Below are 19,803 nucleotides of genomic sequence, written 5' to 3' on the forward strand. Positions count from 1 at the left end.
TATGGGTTGAGCATCCCTAAAGGTCGAGGTCATCATGAAACTCTAGAAACGAGGTTAAAATTTTGCATTCTATCCCTTTTGAGTTTAATCCTCTCTATATTATTGTTTTTGTTGTAAATTTTGAGAGGTTTGGTAGCAGTATCCAAACATTAGATATTTGCAATATCTAATGTTTCCTTTTATAGTTTTTTCTATTAAGCAGGGACCCCTTATGTTATCCGTTGACATGACAATTGCATATCCCAGCTAAATCAAATAAGGTTGAAATGAACTTTGAAAGTGATTACAGAGAGGAAAAATATTTTGGTCGGATTTTGAACCTCAACAGGGTCAAGAAATCATTGAAATCAACAACATTCTTTACACATGTCGTATGGGATGCAGGCACTTGAGTTCTGATAGGAGTGACATGGAGAAGTTCATTCACATTTTCCTTGTTTTTCAAACTTGGAAGGTATAAATTAACAGCTCATGAAATCCCTTTTCAACAGGTATCCAATCTGCCTTAGCTGCATTCCCCCTGCTGTACTATTACCATTATTCACTATTGTTTTCATACTGCAAATACCACTGATAGCATGTCTAAAGTTGTTCCTAATAGGTGAGAAACCTCTGAGGAGATACACTGCTATATTCTTCTACATTTATGGTGCCTTGATGTTGTATACAATGTGTGAAAATCCATTCCTTCATAAAATCTAGGGGAATCGAAGTAACACACTTCTTCTCTTGTGCGTGCTAGGCATGTGGGAATTTGAGGATAGATATTGACATATAATAGAGCAAGAATTTTCATTTTAATTTATAATGTATGACGTGATATTATACAGCACCCATACTTTCTCCCTTCTCTGTATATCTTTGTTTGCCTAGCAGGATATTGGAAGAGTAACGTAACTTTCACACACCTTGCAAGAAACAACCTAGTTTGGGCATCTATTAATTTCAACCTTGCCAGATTCTATATAATTTGTGACATTGAAATACTATGTTTACTTGCTTCTTTAGCACAACATTTCTAGTCTGCATTACTTAATATCTTGTAATAATTTCCAGGTGCATTATACAAATCATTATAGTGTTAATCAACTCAGTTGATACACTGAGATTGGCATCTTTATGACACATATAACCAAATTTATTTTATATAACGTATCTATGTATTTGCAAATAAAGTATTTCTTGTGACTGAGGTTCATGTGTGTCCATGAATGGTAAAAGCTTCTGACCTTTCTAATAGGTTCTTTTCTGAATATCAATGTACTATCATACACGCTGCATGTTTAGAAAAAAGATTGTTCACAGGAGAGAAACAAGAACAGAGGACCATATCCATAAATACAACATTTGGTGCTCCTGATAGGGTATTGGGGAGCTCATGATAACCTTTAACTCAGACTTGCTCCATCAAATACAAGGCAGGGCCATCCTTCTTAGAAGTCAAGCAAATTTGACAGTAAGAAGGTAGTTCCTCATTGTGCAGCACATCAATCTAACAGTGACAATGAAACAGTGAGATTACAAACTCGCCAGGAATTCTGTGTTTTTCAGTATGACAATCATCTAAAGAAAAATGTTCCGATACCATTATGTTCTATCCTGATTATAACAAATCCTCCTAGCCTGATTTGCCATCCAGGCATTTGTGGAAACTACAGGCTTGAGATTTAGAATGATCACTCTTTTAAGTCTCCATGGGAATTCAACTAGCCATTCAAATCCACAAACTTTGTGATGTTTTTGACTAGAATTTACAGATAATAATTGAGGATTTTAACTTGTGCTTAACAATGAAAAACCCTCTGGATGCCTTTTCTGTGGAAGTTTATGTGAGCTCAACAAATTCTCATTTTGGCCATGCTTTATGCAACTGAGAACAAAACTTGATACTGATAAATTCAAATTCTAATAGCTTGCTCCTTCTAAGACATGCCATGAAGACAACCCAACAACCACACCGTTTTCATTAATCATGTAAGGTGCCAGCATTGTTGAATTGTAGATGCCTTACACACTCCCTTTCTTTACTGATAAATACTGTAATGTCCTGTCACTCAAGGATAGTAATGTACTTTCTTTCTCATTTTTTCTTTTGGAATTTTCAGAAAATTCATACTACAAGAAAGAGCTGATCCAATGGCAAATATATGGTATCTTGTGCATGATCAGCCCAAAGGAACATCATTAGGATGGACAATCAATACTCTTCTTCAGAAAATGATCCCTTCAATATGGCAATTTGTCCTTCTTTTATCAAAACCTCCTCTTCTAAGGCCTCAACTTTATGCCATAGGTTAGACAGTTTGCTCTGCAAAGTTGTGAGGTCCTTGTCTTTAGCTTCTTTTGTTTGCTCAAGCAAAATATTCTGCTTCATGATCTCTTTCAATTCAGCCCTTAGTCCAGATATTTCATTGTCCCTGTAACTTATCTTCTCTTTCAAATCACTTATCACATTATTTGAGTTTATTAACTCAGTCTCAATATGAATCTGTCTGTACTTGGCATCTTGCAGTCGTCTCCACAAGTCTTTAGACTCTGCCAAAAGTGAATCTTGGTTTTCAACAACACCTGCTAACTGTATGGAAATCTTATACAATGATTCTTCCCGTTTTAGAAGCACCACCTCATTATTCTGAAGTTTCAAAGTCATAAGATCATTATGGTTTTTAAGTATATTGTTTTGCTCTCTAAGATCAGACATTTCATTTCTTAGTGCTTTTAGTGTTTTAGACAGATAGTTATTTTCTTCTGTAGTTTTAGAGAGTGTCATGTGCAATCTTGTCACTTGCTCAGCTAGAAGATTCACCTGCAAAATATGTAAGCATTCATTATATGATAAATCATGTATGCTGTCACTAAAATAAGCATTCAAAATAAATACGTTTAGGCCACAAATTTACCTCCTCTTCTTTTCTTTGAGCCAGTACTAGAAGCTTATCATTTATAGTGATGTAGTCAGCAACATGTCTATTATGTTTCCATGCCTCATTTTTAGCTTCTTGTGCTTTACACAAGAGTTTAATGTTCCCTAGTAATATATTGTCTTTCTCATCCTGCATATCAAGAATATGCTGTTTCAAATCTTTTATCTGATTCTCCTTTTCTTCTATAGCAGTTTCCAGAGAAAGAGCTCTATATTTATTTTTTGAAAGATTTTCCTTTAAGTCATCTTCCATTTTCAACTGAATCTGCAGAAACAAGTAGCATGCATTGAGAAATCTAATTTAATTACTTAAAGATATAATCTGCTACTATCAATCAATCAAGAAATAGAAACATGTTTGAACAAACAAGGATATAAATCTATTAAGTTAGCAATTTCAGGAGTCCAGCAATTTAAGCATTTTTGTATAATGATATCAGCAGGAAATATCCACTCAACACCAACTTAAAATAGTCTTCTGTTTCCATGACTATGCACTTGTCATGATGCACAAGCATACTTTAATAATATTTCTAAAATTAGAAATTCTTTGGAAGAAGACATGAAAACAGTAGATAAAATGGTAAAGGTCCCATTGGCAAGGCCTGTAGTTTGTACATTTATATTTCTAATGTGTACTAATTGGGGTGGGCCCTGTCTTATAACGTGATACATGGAAGTAATGGGAGCCACCTTTTAGTCAATTAGCACTAGTAGGAGTAAATAGCATTTGAGCTGTTCAATTGATTATAATTCCAGTTCCTGCTATGTCTTTTTCTCCCATTAGCCCCATCCCATATACTACTTGTCACGATACATGTCTGTTTCTGTACTTTCAAGATGGGTTAGTCTTCCACAAAATTTTTTTTTTCTTTTTTGCAAAAAATTGACTTCTTCATTACATCAAAAGAAATATTGCACTAGAAGAAGAATGAGATATCAAAGGATTTAGCCTTTACTAGCCAAGCAAGAGCAAGCATTTTGGACATTAGGAGATCAGTTAATTCTTGAATAGCCAAAACATCCAAAAATCTATGGAAATCTATAATGAATGTTTCTTATTTAGAACCATAGTAGCATTACATTTACAGGGCATTGACATGGCAAATTGAAAACATGGGCTTAAAATGGGAAAACATGGCAGATAATAAAATGCCAAAATACTCATTAAAACACCAAAAAAATGCAATTGTTATTGCATGTCAAATAGAGTGTGTAGAAAGAGAACTAAAGTTCAAACTTCAATTATAAGTCAAATAAAAATTCAATGTTGCCAATTAATCTCAAATTCTCCTTGAACATCAAATTTTCAGTCTTACAAAATATAGACAAAACAAAACTGGAGAACACAAATAACCTCTAGTTTCTATTGATTTGTCTTTTGTACACGACCAAACACAGAATAAAATACCTAAAGGTACCTTATCCTCTCTTGAACAAAGTTTCCCGACTGCTGAAGATCTCGCCGAAGGATCAATCGGAGTAACTCCAAGGTTCTGATATGTAGGTTCTCTATGTGTGGATAAGCTCTTTGTGGTACGATGTGATTTTGCTGGAATCACAAGGGGACTTACTTTTGATGACCTGAACGTCTGATTTGCTGGAATCACAAGTCCTATTTACTAACTGGAAGATAAAGAAATGGCAAAGATACAAGGTTCAGGAAGTCTACTCTAAGACCTAGAATGCGAGAAGATGGATGAATGACCAGGTGGAATCCTACTGGGTTGGGTCTCACCATCAGGTTGAACAATTCAACACCAACTCAGTGTGATCTTCTAAGGGATGTTTCAAATATGTCCAAATCGTACACCATCAGATACTGATCACCATTCAAGATAATGCATGAACAACAGAGGTGTTATGACTCGGGATTAAGCTCGTTCTATGCCAGTTGACCACGCAAGGCACTCTTACAGTCAGCAAAAGGCTAGTGGTTTGGACTAGGTGGATTCCACACGAGTGCATTCAATAACTTCTTTCATTCAATTTAATTATCTATCATCTAAAATGAAGATTCAACAAGAGACCATGCATATTGCAAAGAAACAACACACTTCACCATAACTTCAATGAAAATGGAGTTTATTTACAATCAATGGCAACAATTTCTTGCCTTGTCCTCCTAATCTACTCTAATTGCTATTCTATCAGCTGACTATTCACTATTTCTAACTATTCACCAACCATTATCTATTATCCAACTATTCCCCTTTACAAAAGAGGAGCTAGGGCTTTATATAGAGAACCCTTTACAAACAAACGACTCTAATTGACTTAGAACCAATGGCTAGGATTACAAGATAGAAACCCTAATTAGGGTTTGTTACAACAAACTTCCTTAGCCAATGAGAAAATTACAATCCAAAAGTGAGGACCAATAGGAAGCAGGGGTAGGTGCCTCGAAGTTTGTGTCATCCCCGATGAGTCAGGTACATTGAATCTAGACATGCTGAGGTGGACCAATCCAACTAGAGGAATGATGACTGGGATGCCACCTTGCCTAATGCTTGTGACTTGGTTGATCCTCCTTTGTCTTTGATATGATGAATGATGTACTTCCTTTGCTTGACAAGGCTTCCTTATTGTCAAGTCTTCCTTCTCCAATAGCATATCTCACCCTGAAGTGTTGGCAAAGCCTTTCTTTGTCATCTTGTGGTAGAATGAGTTCTTGAGGCTAACTTGAACTCCTTAAACATCCCTAGTCTTCCAACTCTTCAAAGCACCTTGAGTCCTCCCGTTTTGCATGTGGGACGTCCTTGATGATGATGGACTGGAAGAGGTCGTCCTTGCCCTGGCTTGGTCTTCTTCCATCTGCAAAACCAATCAAAAGGTGATTAAGGACACATAATGAATTCATTCTAACATAGCATTTCCTACCTTAAATCATCAACAAGAAGACATTAAAATGAAGTTTGCTCAAGATTCTCCCCAGGGATAGGCCCTATAAAAATTTCACTCTGGACCCTTTGGAAGGGTCAAGAGCGAATTGTGACATTTTAGCCCATTTACTTCATCTTTCCATATGTTCACAATCTTGATTTTTCACTATTCCACGCTCTTGTCATCATGACCTTGCAACTTGCCTTTGCCTAGCTCAACCAAGGTGAAAAATAGGCATTTCAAAGGATTTCGCCCTAGACCCTTTGGAAGGGTCAGAAGTGAAATTCATCCCTTAGCTCAAAATCCTCACTTCTTGCACCCACAACCTTCTCAAATGAATGCTTGTGGCAATCTTTAAGTCCAATCCACCTTGATCAATGTCCTGGCCTAGCACAAACTTGAAGGAAAAATGATATTTTGTGAATTTCACTCTGGACCCTTTGGAAGGGTCAGGAGCGAAATTCAAGTTTTATGCTTGATCCTTCATTTCCTTTACTTCGATTCATCTTACAAGGAAAAATAACATCACTCCACCTTCAACCATGCCCTAGGAATCAAAGTCTTGGCTTCACACAAGGAGAAAATAGGTGGTTTGAAGAATTTCGCTCTGGACCCTTTGGAAGGGTCAGGAGCAAAACTCTTGACTAAGCTTAAATTCCATCATTTTATTGTTTCAAAATGCCTCTAAGACAAGCATATGCTAGCCTTCTCTTCTCCAAAGCCTAGGAATCCATCTCTTGACCTTCATCATCAGCAAATTAGGTGAAATTGAGAATTTCACTCTGGACCCCTTGGAAGGGTCAGGAGCGAAATTCTTGACTTGCTTGTTTTCCTTCACTCAACTCCATTCTTCTCACTTTGTTCTAACTCGCTTCTCACCTCTGGATCTATCTCTCTACTTGCTTGACAACATTTACTTGGCCTCAAAAATGGCTAAAAGGATAATTTCGCTAAAAATCATGGCCAGGGACAGGACCTATAGGGATTTCGCCCGGGACCCTCTGGAAGGGTCAGAGGAAAAATCCTTGTCCAAGCTTAGAATCTTCATTTTTGGAGGCAACAATCCATTCAAGGGCAATCCTAGGGGCATCCCCCAACTTCTCCCACCTTGGTCTAGGCTTAGCTTGGCATAAAAATGAAAGGAAAAGGGTGTTTTAAGGAATTTGGCTCTTGACCCTTGCAAATTCCATATTTTGAGCTTATTCCTTTATTCCTCTCACTTCAATTCATCTTCAAAGGCAAGGTCATGCCACTTCACACCCATCCAAGCCACAAAAACCAAAAAATTGACTTGCTTTGAAGGGAAAATAGGTGATTTTAAGAATTTCGCTTTGGACCCTTTGGAAGGGCCAGGAGCGAAATTCATGTTTTTGCTCAATTCCTTCAAATTTGATAATCACTAGCAAATCAAAATCACACCTAAGGACACTTTCAATCCTAATTCACCTTGAACCACTCTAGACTTGGCATAAAATTGAGGGAAAAGAGTGGTTTTGTGAATTTCGCTTTGGACCCTTTGGAAGGGTCAGGAGCGAATCTCTCATTCTAGACTTGACTCTTCATCTTTTCAATCCCAATCTTATTTGCAAGGTAAAATTCCATCACTCTTCACCCAAGGAACAAGGTTTGAAGCCCAAGTATGGAAGCTGATGAAGTTAATAATGAAAGATCCCTGATGGATCTCTTTTACCAATCTGCTGTAATTTTTATTTATTTAAATTGATTTTTCCTGCTTATTAATATTTTCTTTCAGAAATAGACAGAAGTTGCAGAAGGGTTGAATTCTTTTTGTATTTTGATGATTTTTCAACAAGTAAATAATGAAGTACAAGTACATGAACAAAGTACTGAAAATGAAGTTCATATACAGCCAAAACAAATTCGATTCAAGGCAGATTTCTGAATATAAAATCAAATATTTGACCAGATGAAGATTTCCAATAATTTCAGGAAGATTACAATCAGGAATAATTCCAACCTGGATGCTGAAAGAGTAACATAACTAGGAATGAAGTTGTGGCAAGATTCCAGCCCTCCAAGTGCTGCACGTGGGAAGGAAAGTGGCTACCAGGTACAGCTGTACGGCTGCCAAGTACACCCAACTGGTTAGAAACCCCAAACCCCACGCTGAACTCTGTCAGAATTGCTGAACCTCCAGAAAGAATGCCGTACAATCTCCAAGATGCTAATAGCTGCAAACAAATCCAAACCACTGTATTGGGGGCTACGTCCCAAACAGGCAAGGCATTGGGGTTGGCGTCCCAGATGCTGAAAAGCTCTTCCAGAGCCAAATCTCAAATCCAAGATGTAAAATGTGTAAAAGATAATCATAGAATGAAGCTCCTATCCCCTTATAACCCCTCTCAATTGCAAATCGAACCCTAATTGTCTCCAAGTGGCGTGGTCTAGTGGAAATGTTATAATTTCTTATTTTAAAGTGGTCATGTTACTAGAAAATGACCTTTTTCCCCATAGACAGAAATCCGCTCACTGAATTGCCCTGAGACCAAAGAGAAAGATTTAAAGAATTTCAAGATCTTTCCAACGAGCTATCACACAATAGGATGTGCATCCAGATGAGACCAAAAATCCCCTTATTACTCCAAAATGGCTAACAACTTAGCCTTATTTAATTATTAAACGCTAACTTAGGAAATATTAAAAATATAACCCAAATAGCCACAAAATGCCCAACTGACATTACAAACCCTAAAATCATCCTGTCACCTGTCTGTGACTGAAGTCGGAAATCAAGGATTCACTGGTAGTCTCATCCCTAAAATCTAGGGATGTTCCTAAAATTTAGGAAACAAGCCCAATCTCTTTGAAACTGAAACCATCTAAAAGGTCATGAATAACCTCACGACTGGCAACTGTCACGACCTCCTAAAATTTAGGGATACCCCCTAAAATCTAGGAACTGCTCCAAACTGGCTCCAAACTGCCTGTAAAGCCAAAATCCAATCACTATATGCACTGAATGAGTCCCAATCAACCTCTGCTAGCCTACGAGACTCCAATGATAGGCCAACTCCTCCGTCTCTGATGTCCACTCTAGAAAGGGGACATGACAAATAAAGAATTTCGCTCTGGACCCTTTGGAAGGGTCAGGAGCGAAATTCATGTTTTAGGCAAAATCTTCATCTTTCAAAGCGTCCAACTACCTCTCAAGGCAAGAACATACCAATCTACCCCCACCATGACCAAGGAACAAGGCTTTCAGTGCAAACAAGGAGGAAAAAAGGTGTCTTCTAAGAATTTCACTCTGGACCCTTTGGAAGGGTCAGGAGCGAAATTTCTTTTAGGCTCAAATCTTGACTTCATCTCTCACATTTCTTCACTCCAAATAAGTGTTTTTCCCTCAATAATGCCTAGGAATGAGTTAGTTCTAAGTTTGGATCAAAGTAGAATGTCCTATAGAGGAATTCGCTCTGGACCCTCTGGAAGGGTTAGGAGCGAAATTGAAATTCGCTTTGGACTCTTTGGAAGGGTCAAGAGTGAAATTTGACATTTTGGTCTCTCCATCAGGATTCATATATGGAATGTTTGAGAGTGGTTTCGGACCTCCAGGAGTTATAATGCAAAATCTAGTTTTGGGAGGATTCTTCAATTTTCCAGACTTAGTCAAATTTCAGGATCAGGATGACATTCTAGACTTAGCCAAATTTCAAGACATTTGAAGATCAGGATGACATTCCAGACTTCATCACTCACCAACTTGGCCTAACTCAGACCTTCAAAGAGGATATTCACTCACCAAGCTTCATTGACCTCCTAAAACTCAAACAAGACACTATTAGCAACAAGAGCAAAACTAGGCCTAAGGAAGACTTTCAAAGATGACCCTAACCCGGAGCATCCACTGACTCACCTTTAGCTAAAACAGAGCCTGCTCTCTTAGTGATCCCTCTGGCAACACTCAGCATGCAAAGGCTAATAGACAAAACCCTAAAAGACCTAGAAACAAACCCCAGAAAGCAAAAAAGTAGGGGTCCCCATTTGCAATGGGGCGATGTGTGAATACGTCACAACAAGTTCCTAGCCACCTTGACTACAAATATGAAGCAGAAGTTGATGCCCTTCCATCCTTGTTCTCTTCCATATGAGTGTGATAGTGATAATCCAAAGCCTCATCCAAGATAGACAAATCCTCTTCAATAATGAAGTCAAGAAGAACAAAGCACATGACAACAAGAAGCTAATACCACCTATGTTGTAACCAAACCACAAACCACAACACACAAGAAGGGACAAAACTAACCGACACTGAACAAATCAACCATCAGCAACTAAGGACCAACCAACTCAAGTTGGCCTAAAGTTAAAGTGCTTTAGGATTCTTTAGACCCTCACAACATCCTCACCCACTAACATATTGAAAAACATTTTCTTTTTGGACTGGCCCTCACTCTTTGAAGCCAAATTAGGAAGACACAAGGGGTTTTCCTTTGTTTGCAACCTTCGACTTGAGATAGGATTTGCAACATCCAATTCTTTTGCAACCTTATACAAACCACAAGCCTTGGGATGAGGCGTGACCTCAAAAGGCAAAATTATAATTCCCTTTGAAAGAATTTAAGTTAGAGAAGGGGGGATCTCCACACCACTACCAACCACAAGCACATCATCAAATGGAGGAGGCACCACGTGGACCTTTTTCCCTTGCAAATTATTGCCTTTTTATTGCTTGAACAACTTGTAGTTGAATGTCCCACTTTGTTATATTTGAGGCATAGCACTAGAGAATCTTCATAAAATTTACTTAACTTTTTTCCCTTGTTGGAAAGATAAAATGGTAGAAAATGGTAGCACCTTATCAATATTTATGTTCACATAGAGTCTGGCAAACAATAGCCACTTTCTAGATATGGTCACTGAATCCATGACCATGAGATGCTTGATTGAGTTTGTCATACCTTCCAACACCTCCTCCTTCCAATACTCCAATGGTAACTTAAGAAGTTTGACTCCAATAAGGACCTACATAAAGACCTTATGGTCAAAGCTTTGGTACTAAATTTTGAGGAGCAAACTAGCTCTACCAAGGAAGCATAGACCAAAAGAGACAGCCTATGCACTCTCTTCATGATTGGAGAAACCAATCAAGAAAAAGTCCTTGGGCATGGTAGAGATATCAAACTGGCCCATAAGCCTCCATTTCCTCCAAGGCTAAGATCTGAACACATCAATATTAGGTCTAGAACCCAAATTTTTTTCCAATCAGCACATTCTTGAACCTAGAAACAACTCTTTCAACAAATATAGAATCTTGAGCACAGAAAGCTCATAAATCATATCCAAAACCCAAGGCATAGAATTAGAATCCACACCTATAATGATGGCCATCTCAGCATTCAAGATTGGCTTAAGCACCAGCCCCAAACCCTTTGGGTCACTGCTAACAAGACAAAGACTATTAGATAGATCTTTGCTAGGTTGTTGTAGAACAAAAGCACCAAAGACATTCGTCCTATCATTGATTAAAGAGTCAACTTCAAGCCGGTGCAAATCAGAAACATCAAAAACCTCCTCCTCGGGATCAATAGAAGAGCCAACCACAAGTAATAACAAGACCTAAATAGTTAGTGTGGTAGATAGTGTTTTCCCAACATAGGAGATCCCAATGCCACACAATATATCCTCCCTTTGTTGCACACAAACTCTATGCACTCATTAGTGCACAAACAATTAGACCCAACCGTTGTCAGACAAGGACCCTTAGAAAATACCTACACAAAAGCCATTGAGCTTGAGGATGCAAAAAGAGAAACAAGAAAGCCCCTATGGAGACCCCCCTCCAAACCAAAAGATACCAATGCCTTGGAAGCCTCTCATGAAATAGATCCCTTCAAAGCAACTTGCACAACCTAGCAAGGAAGAGAAGCCCTGCACTCCTCCACAAGCTTTTGAGCCTCTAACCAACTATCCCAGAGGCATTCATCATCTACTTCCAAATCCAAGCTATAGATGTAGTCGTTCTCACACACACCTCCATCTACATCATCGTCCTCCTCACTCTTGTTGGGAGCTTCCAAGTGCTTCCCGGTCCTCCCTTGTTCAAAAAATGTCATCATGCTCATCATGTTGAAAACTTGAGATACTATTATTAATTATATATATTATAAATAATAATATATTAAATGTGTGTGTGTGTTACCAAGTTCTACTTAAACCCCTATGTAGCAGTATAGGTTTGGTTCTGGGCCTAGTTCAAGGCCAGGATGGCTTGGGGTTCACGCAGGGTCTGCCCTGAGCATCTTAGGTTCCCTATGGGTCCTTCATAGGACGCAAACTCAGGATGAATCTAGATGAACTCAATAGGACTCATGTGCCACCCAATAATTTTTTTTTCAGTTTTTAGACCCTTTTTAGAAACATGAAAATAAAATAGTGCCAACGTCAAAGTGCTAAATTAAATAATGGGAAAAGTGAACACATAGGACTTTGTTTTCTCATGAGATTTGCCAAACAAATCAAACATAAACTCTTTGAAGTTTAGTCTACTTCAACTATTTTTTTTATCAGAAAATGTCAACCATTTTTAATCAGAAAATAATCATAACAATTAGTTTGGATTTCATTACATGTGAGAGGAAAATGTTTTGTACGTGATGCTGACTGAGTATGCTTATTTTATGGCCACAGATTCCATTAATTAGGCCTCACAACTCACTAAAGTATTGTGAATGATTCACATCTAAAATTTATCAGCAACTTTTATAAAATCATTTTGATATTACCTTGATCCCAAGTCCAATCTATTCTCCCTAAACAGGTGGACGGACAGTAGTAGTAGACAAATATATGGAAAGGTATTTGAGCAACTGCGTTGCAGATCGGCAGGCTTCAGTGCCAAAAATGGTTGCACTTGGTATATAATTGGTACAATCAACATGCCAGACACTTATTGGAATGTCATTATTTAAGAGCCTTACTATTTAGGACCTTCCTTTGTTGATTGCTTTGACTGTTAAACACATAAATTCTTGCAGTTAACTATTTTTTAGAGGAAACCCAACAGATATTAAATCAATAAAAGAGAACCTCAGATTGGTCCAATTACCAATATAGAGCAAAGTCCAATAGTGCCCACAATACAGTTAGCAGGAATTTAAAGTAAAAGATTGGGTTTTACTGAGATTGCAAACTTACAAGCAGAATTCTCAGAAAGATAAAGGAATGAAGAAACATGGGCTGGGTATTATGTGTATTGTGAGGTTGTACCTGTAACAAGAAATTACATATACCTTTGAACTCATAGCTGGTTCTTGAGTGTATGATGATTTTCATGTCTCATATATATATCATACTGGCATACAAGAACCATATGAGAATCGCAAATCTGTACATGTTCCGCTACACAAACCAGCAACTCAGTCTAGAATTTGAAAAATAATATTTTCATTTTATAGGATTTTCATTTCCAAAACTGTGAGTTTCAACACTTCAGAATATTGTTTGGCTTACAAAACTGAGGTTCCATAACAATTGTCCTTCATTCAATTTTTAATTAATCATCAAAGTCTCCAATGATGTGTCAAGAAATAGCACCGGGCAGTCATTGTGCAAAATCAACTTTGAATTAATGAGATGATATTACTTGTTCATGTTACAGAAATGTTGGATCTTATTTATTTTTTAGAAAAGTTGAAATGTTTTGTGGGGAAACACATTGTCATCCAAACAGACCACCAAAGCTTGAAAATTATAAATTACAGAAGACCTTGATTGAACAACAAAGAAAGTAGGTTAGCAAGTCACGAATATGGTTGCAGATGCCTTCTCCCAGCTACTCAAGTTGTTGGTAATGGCTATAGCCGAACCCAAATAGAAAGATGAGACATTAATTGTGTGCCAAGGATGAGATCACATAAGAGGATGAAAAGTTCAGAAGAAGAGAGATCTTTTTAGAGAGAATACAGTCAGACAAAGAGAACAAGAGAGGTGCTTTCCTTAAATCTAAAGATAATAAAGATGGACCTCTAATTTAATCTTCATTTCTGGACATACAAAATGGTTCCTTCCCCTATCTCACACATATACAGTAACTGTGATTATGTTTGTTCTAGTTCAAAAATTGGGCATTCCTGCATCTGTCTTAAATACTATATTAAGTCTTCTAATCCCCACAAGTTATTTTACCTGAGGCATCCCAGACCAAGATGAAAGAAATTTCTTCTGAGATGTTTGCAGATTTTACTTGTTAGATTGTCTCCCCATTCTTGGGAGCCTTAAGGCACAAACTTTCCTTCGTAGATTTGACCATACTTATTTTCATTTTGTTCACATTTAAAAATAGTTGAGACTTTAGAGTGCAGGAAAACAATTTTAAGAACTTGAAACCAAATCTGTATATCCTCCTGAAATTGCTTAATCATATTTACTAATTTCAGAAAATTCTTCCTACAGATGCTATGCTATTCAAAAAACTGTAAGTTAATGTTGGAAGGTAAGGAAAAGATAGATTTTAAAGTCACCCTCAAGTGAGACAACAATTTGGTGTATGATACCCTCCCTTATACCAGCATTCCACAAGAGTATTTGTTTTTCTGTTTACCGTATATTGATTTTGAGGTGTACAAATTTACATTCAAATGTGTGACCGCAATTATATGTCTGAATGAGCATTTCCTGTTCTGATTCAATTTACATCTGAAGCTCATAGGGAAAGTGCTAATATTTAGCGACCTAAGATTCAGTACTGTTCTGGCATTATCAAAGAGTATATTTAACTAAGAAGAATTCTACAAATTATGTTAGGCATGCTTAAAACTGGAGTTCTATTTCTGCTAGTTAAAATATTTGAGGAACTTACAAGGCCATGCTTTAATAATAAAGACAGTACAATAAGATAAATTTGTTTACACTTTAATATGAACAAGTAGAAAAGAGATTGATCATTGATTTCCTACCTGGCAAGTTGTACATAGTCGAGTCTTAAGAATTTTGAGTTCTGAATTTAGCTCGGCAATTTCAGCATCTTTCTTATCTTTGGTACTCAAGCAACTATTTAAAGATTTACAATGGTGAATATCCCATTTTGATGGATAGAGCATTTCAATGGATTTGGTATCTTCTAGAGGCCCTGAATTTAATGATGTGTGTTCAAAAATTGGAGATTGATAAACACACATGTAATTCTGAAGATAATAGGCCTCCAAACTGTCATTTGTTGGCACTGGAGGAATTCTGTTTCTGCCCATAGCTGCTTCATCTGTTTGCATTCTTTCAAAAGATTTATTGAGCTTGTCTTTTTCACCTTCTAGTAGTTTGAGACTGTTTTCCAAGTCTTCTAAAGATTCTTCCTCTAATGTAGAAGCTTGCCTTTGATATTTCTTCTGCTCGAATTTTGTTTCTGGCATAGTTGGGTTTTCATATTTTTCTACAGATGATAAATTGGTTCCTGTAATTTCATTTGCAAATCCAGATACAGAGAATCCCTCTTTGGAATAATCACCTTCTTCCTTCTCCCTATACATTATCTTTAATCTTTTTGACTCATTATTTGGAGCATGTTTTTTTTGAAAGTTGCGTCGATCAATAATGCTGAATTCTGATTGTGGAAGTCCTAGCTCCACCTGCTGGCTATCTATATTTGCTTCTGAAACATTGGAAGAATATGATTCAAGGTTTGCCTGTGCTTTGCATGGCAGCTTATGCAGAGTTATTCCCATTGCAGTTTCATGCTTTGGGTCTGAATGCTTCAATTCATATGCACTCAATTGATCCCTCTTGTTTTCAATGGGCCAAGAAATGTGTGTCATCTCGTGTTTAGACGGAAGAGACCGTGCATCTGTAGCCTGTAAAATTTAGTATAGATCATAGATATGCCTTTATTCGTGAAAAGAAAAAACTAGTTCAATGAAGTTGGCCATATCAATAAAAAGAGTGCCAAAAGCAACCTTGACTTCTCTCCAGAACATAATTTACCTTGTTATAATTATCTGATGACGATGACATGTCCTTTTCATTCATCAACACTGAAAGAACTTGTGTTGAATTTTCCCTCTTAGTTACACATTGTGACTCTGTAGGATCAAACTGTCTAATAAACTCCTGAAAATTTTGCTTCAGCTGGTCAAGTTCTCGCTTTGATGCTTCATATTTATTTTCTATCTCTATTGGCTCTTGTGCTCTCCATGTTACCGAATTAGAATGAGAAGCTGCAGCGATGGTTTTGTTGATGACTTCAGCATTGGTTTTATCTTTCAGAGTCTACAACAATGAAGGAAAGGCTCCATACATCAGAAACAACATGCAATTAAGGAACCCAAAAGAATATAAACATAATTCTTAAAATAAGTTATGCAACCTCTGCTGAAGACTCGTGACATTTGTTAGAGACTGAATAAGTGGGCAGTCCGTAGCTTTTCTGATTGAGCTGCTTTTCTGTTCTCTGCAGTGCCTTGGTATTATTTCCTCGGGCATATCTTGTTTGATGCTTACATGTTTCACTTCTCTCAGATTCATGCGACTGTTCTTCTCCCTTAAATTAGAAATAAGGTTTCAATTGTGAGAGATAAGCAATAAAAATGCAATGGTACATGTCAACGAATAAAGAAGAAGAAGAAAAGCTCTATAGTCATTTTTGACCTGGCTGTTGTCTCACCTGGTTAGAAGTATATGGAACCTCCCTAACATTCTCATATAAGTAGGAACTCCTAGGAATATGAAATATACCACATTTCTTTTTGCATTGAAAAGCCAACTTCTGTCCATTCATTAGGTGATAACTGGATGGTCTTTCATCAATGTATTTGGGTATCCTCTGTACAATCTAAAATGTTAAAAGAAGTCCATATTATGGAATCAGAATTGTTGATGGGTCATCAATGTCCACTGAAAAAGCACCATATTAAAAACTTGCTACTCCCAATTAACTAAAGCTCTGGAAAAAAAATCAACCTCGAGAGAGTTAGAAAGAAAACATTCAAACAAATGTACTTTGCACGATGGTCTTTCAATCATTTTGGATACCCTTTCTACATCATAAAAACACATAAAAGGACCATTCCATGGGTTTGGAACTGTAGATAGGCCATGGGAGCTGTAGATAGGTCATCCATGTCCCATGAAAAACCACCATAAGACGAGCCTAGTCCTAATCCTCTCTGCAGCCTAAAATGCAAAAAAAAGAACACACTATGGAAATAGAAATTTAGATGGATCTTCATGTCCAATAAAAACATCACCATGCAATTATAAAACCTGATCCCAAATTACCAGAAGCTCAGAGAAAAAATAAATAAAAAGCAATCTCCAGAGAAATATGAAGGAAATAATCAAACCAATAAAATGCACAGGATAGTTTTTTCATGCATGTCTTTGGGTGTCTTTGTAATAGATTAAAATGCAAAAGAAAGAAATATCATATCATTGACAAGGACACAAGGCTAATCTTCAGTGAGCAAAATCTCAACACATTTCTGATCCTAGCACTAAAAGAAAAACACAATCCCCAAAGAACTAAGAAGAAAACAATCAAACCACAAAAATGCATAGGAGGAGATAAATACCTTGTTATCATTGATAAAAATACAAGCCTTCTCTTCAGCAGCCTGTATCTCAGAGAATTCCTGATCTAGTTGCTCTGTCTGTTGTACTTCAAAGCTGTCTCCGCGATTTTTCTGCATCCTGAGTTCATGTGTGAACAACACCCGAACAATTCTTTGAAGATAGTATTTGTGAATGCCCTTCAGAACTTTTCTATTAAAATTCTCCTGAATTTCTGATTGTTATTAGTCCCTGTATAAAAGTAATTGTGAGATTCTCTAATCAAAATCTTCTGTTTATTTTAATTTGTATTGGGTAACAGTCCTTGCACATAAAAACCATGAATCGTTCTATTCAAATTCTTCTGAACTATTGTATTGGGTACAACACCTTATGTAAAATCATCCTGAACTGTTGTAATTAAAATCTTTTTAACTTTGCATTGAGTATGTATCGTTGTGTGAAAACCACCCCGTTACTATTGTGAATCATTCTTTGTGTATGCCAATCTAAATTCACATTAAAGTTCTTAAAATTTGTATTAGGTATCATTCCTTGTGTGCATATCAAGCTAAACGTGTATTTGCATTCAAATTTTTCTGAATTTGAAGGACGGTGTGGATATCACTGTGTGTGTGCACCAACCTAGACTTCCCTTAAATTTTTACCAAAAAATTTATGAATATCATTCCTTGTGCATATACGAGCCTAAAGTTGCATTCATTTTTCTCTATATTTGTGGTGGGTATCAAACCTTTTGCATATATGAAACACTCAGAATTTCTCTATTCAACCACTTCAAAATTTCGTAGTGGGGCCTGTTCCTCGTCAGTACAGCTGTTTACATGACAATTTCTATGTAATGGGATATCATGAATGGATGGCGTGGAGTACTATTGCCCTTGTTTTTCACAGAAATGGCTAGTATTCTGTATTGGGTACGATTGATGAATTTCCACAGCCTTTCTGGTTGGCCACAACAACAATTTGTTTTCTCCATAGCCTTTTTCTTGGCAAGGAAATGAAGGGGGGACTGTGCAGGTGTAAAGTACTAGCTACCAGAACCACTTTCTGTGCTGTTTTCTTCCCACTTTACTGCACCTGTATTCACACACTAAAGTAGGCCCTGCAAAAGAAAAAGAGATTCCTCTGATTAACTACTCTAATTTAGAAAAGCAGTGACGTCCATGTGATGTCTTTACATAACTACCACGAGACAAGGACTAACGGTTTTATAGTTGTGAGAGCCTGGAAGGAATGTGTCAACCCTTACGGTGAAGCCAGGGTGATGATTACTGACAAGATCCTGAGACAATTCACTGCAAAAGTCATTATTAATCACGTTAGTAATGATCTACTCTCCTCCTTACTTTGTCGTCGTTTTCACAAATGTCCAGTTTTTACTACCTAATTTGTATGGTCTTCTATATAGATGAATTAGAGATCATCTCGAATTCACGAAAATAGTTGGTGGGCTGTCTAGATCATCCCGAATTGACGAAAATAGTTGGTGGCTGTATTGTTATTAAGAAATGTTATCTATATTTAGTTCATGTCAACGGAGAATATTTATTAGTTTGTAACTAATGAACCAGTGATATGGTAGAATTAAAATAATTTGATCGATAATTTTTTTATATGATGTGGGGTGAGGGTCCACTCTCTTTTATTAAAATATAAATAAATATAATTTATGTCAAACCTGTCATGCATGGAGCATAGAAGCGGAAGAGAGAAGATCAAAATAATCCTTCATGAAAGAAGAAAAGTCTAGAAAGACTTAAAAGGAAGAGAAAGAGGGATTCAAAACCACAAGATGAGTGATAACAACTACTCAAGGCTCAATGCCAAAATAAACTAAGGTCTTTTATTATTCCGTGAAAGTAGAGCATACATAGTTCAATGGGAACCCTCCTCAACAACTTCCTTGCCTTCAATGTAAAGTTTTTTATGTTTCTAACTTCCGTCTTTTCTTCCTCTTTGAAGCCCAACAATTTGGTTTGGATTTATTGCTCACAATTTGAGCAATCCCGAAGGAGCCAACACAATATCATGATCAAAATAATCAAGATTCATATCATCTGTAACCTCCATGAAAGGAAAGGTGCCTTTCGACTCAAAACCATCCTCATCTACCTCAGAGGGAGTATCAATCATATTTTCGTGAGCAAGAATAATAAGAGGAGGTATCAACTCTGTAGGTTGCATTGGATCAAGTTGTTGAACACACAAATACATTGAGAAGGGTGGGGGGAAAGGGGAAGGGGGTTGAATAAATGTATGCTTTAGCACTTCTAGAAACACTTTTCAGTTCTCACAAGAAATTAACCATATAATGCAGAAGAATGAGAAGATAAATAATACATCACACAACACCAGGATATACATGGAAAACCCAAGATGGGAAAAACTGCGGTGAGAAAATGCTGCTTGGATCTACTATCCAAATCCAGCCTCACAAATGTATCAACTGATTACAATTAATTTGAAGGCATCAACCTTCA

The 19,803-nt window shown here is 37.0% G+C and overlaps 1 protein-coding gene across 2 annotated transcripts; it reads right to left on the minus strand.

Moving 5' to 3' along the window:
- Positions 1–1,129: 1,129 nt before the first annotated feature.
- LOC131039650 (uncharacterized) lies at positions 1,130–18,689 on the minus strand. 2 transcript variants are annotated; one of them, XM_057972441.2, is made up of 9 exons: positions 18,573–18,689; positions 18,054–18,425; positions 17,323–17,551; positions 16,416–16,583; positions 16,119–16,292; positions 15,737–16,021; positions 14,719–15,606; positions 2,901–3,188; positions 1,130–2,806 (listed from the first exon to the last, which is right to left on the minus strand). In XM_057972441.2, exons 3-9 carry the CDS (start codon positions 17,437–17,439, stop codon positions 2,198–2,200), a joined length of 2,529 nt encoding a protein of 842 aa, XP_057828424.2. In that variant the 5' UTR covers positions 17,440–17,551; positions 18,054–18,425; positions 18,573–18,689; the 3' UTR covers positions 1,130–2,197. The 2 variants fall into 2 exon arrangements, with proteins under 2 accessions (XP_057828424.2, XP_057828426.2); XM_057972443.2 differs by having other exon boundaries at positions 16,416–16,574; positions 18,054–18,631.
- Positions 18,690–19,803: the final 1,114 nt, after the last annotated feature.

The sequence above is a fragment of the Cryptomeria japonica genome, chromosome 5, assembly GCF_030272615.1.
Source record: "Cryptomeria japonica chromosome 5, Sugi_1.0, whole genome shotgun sequence".
Taxonomy (NCBI): domain Eukaryota; kingdom Viridiplantae; phylum Streptophyta; class Pinopsida; order Cupressales; family Cupressaceae; genus Cryptomeria; species Cryptomeria japonica.

Coding starts and splice junctions, on each gene's coding strand:
- LOC131039650 (XM_057972441.2), bottom strand. CDS start 17,439: ATGCAGAAAAATCGCGGAGACAGCTTTGAAGTACAACAGACAGAGCAA. Junction 16,022..16,118: donor GTCACGAGTCTTCAGCAGAG/GTTGCATAACTT, acceptor TCATTGTTGTAG/ACTCTGAAAGATAAAACCAA. Junction 15,607..15,736: donor CATCAGATAATTATAACAAG/GTAAATTATGTT, acceptor TAAATTTTACAG/GCTACAGATGCACGGTCTCT.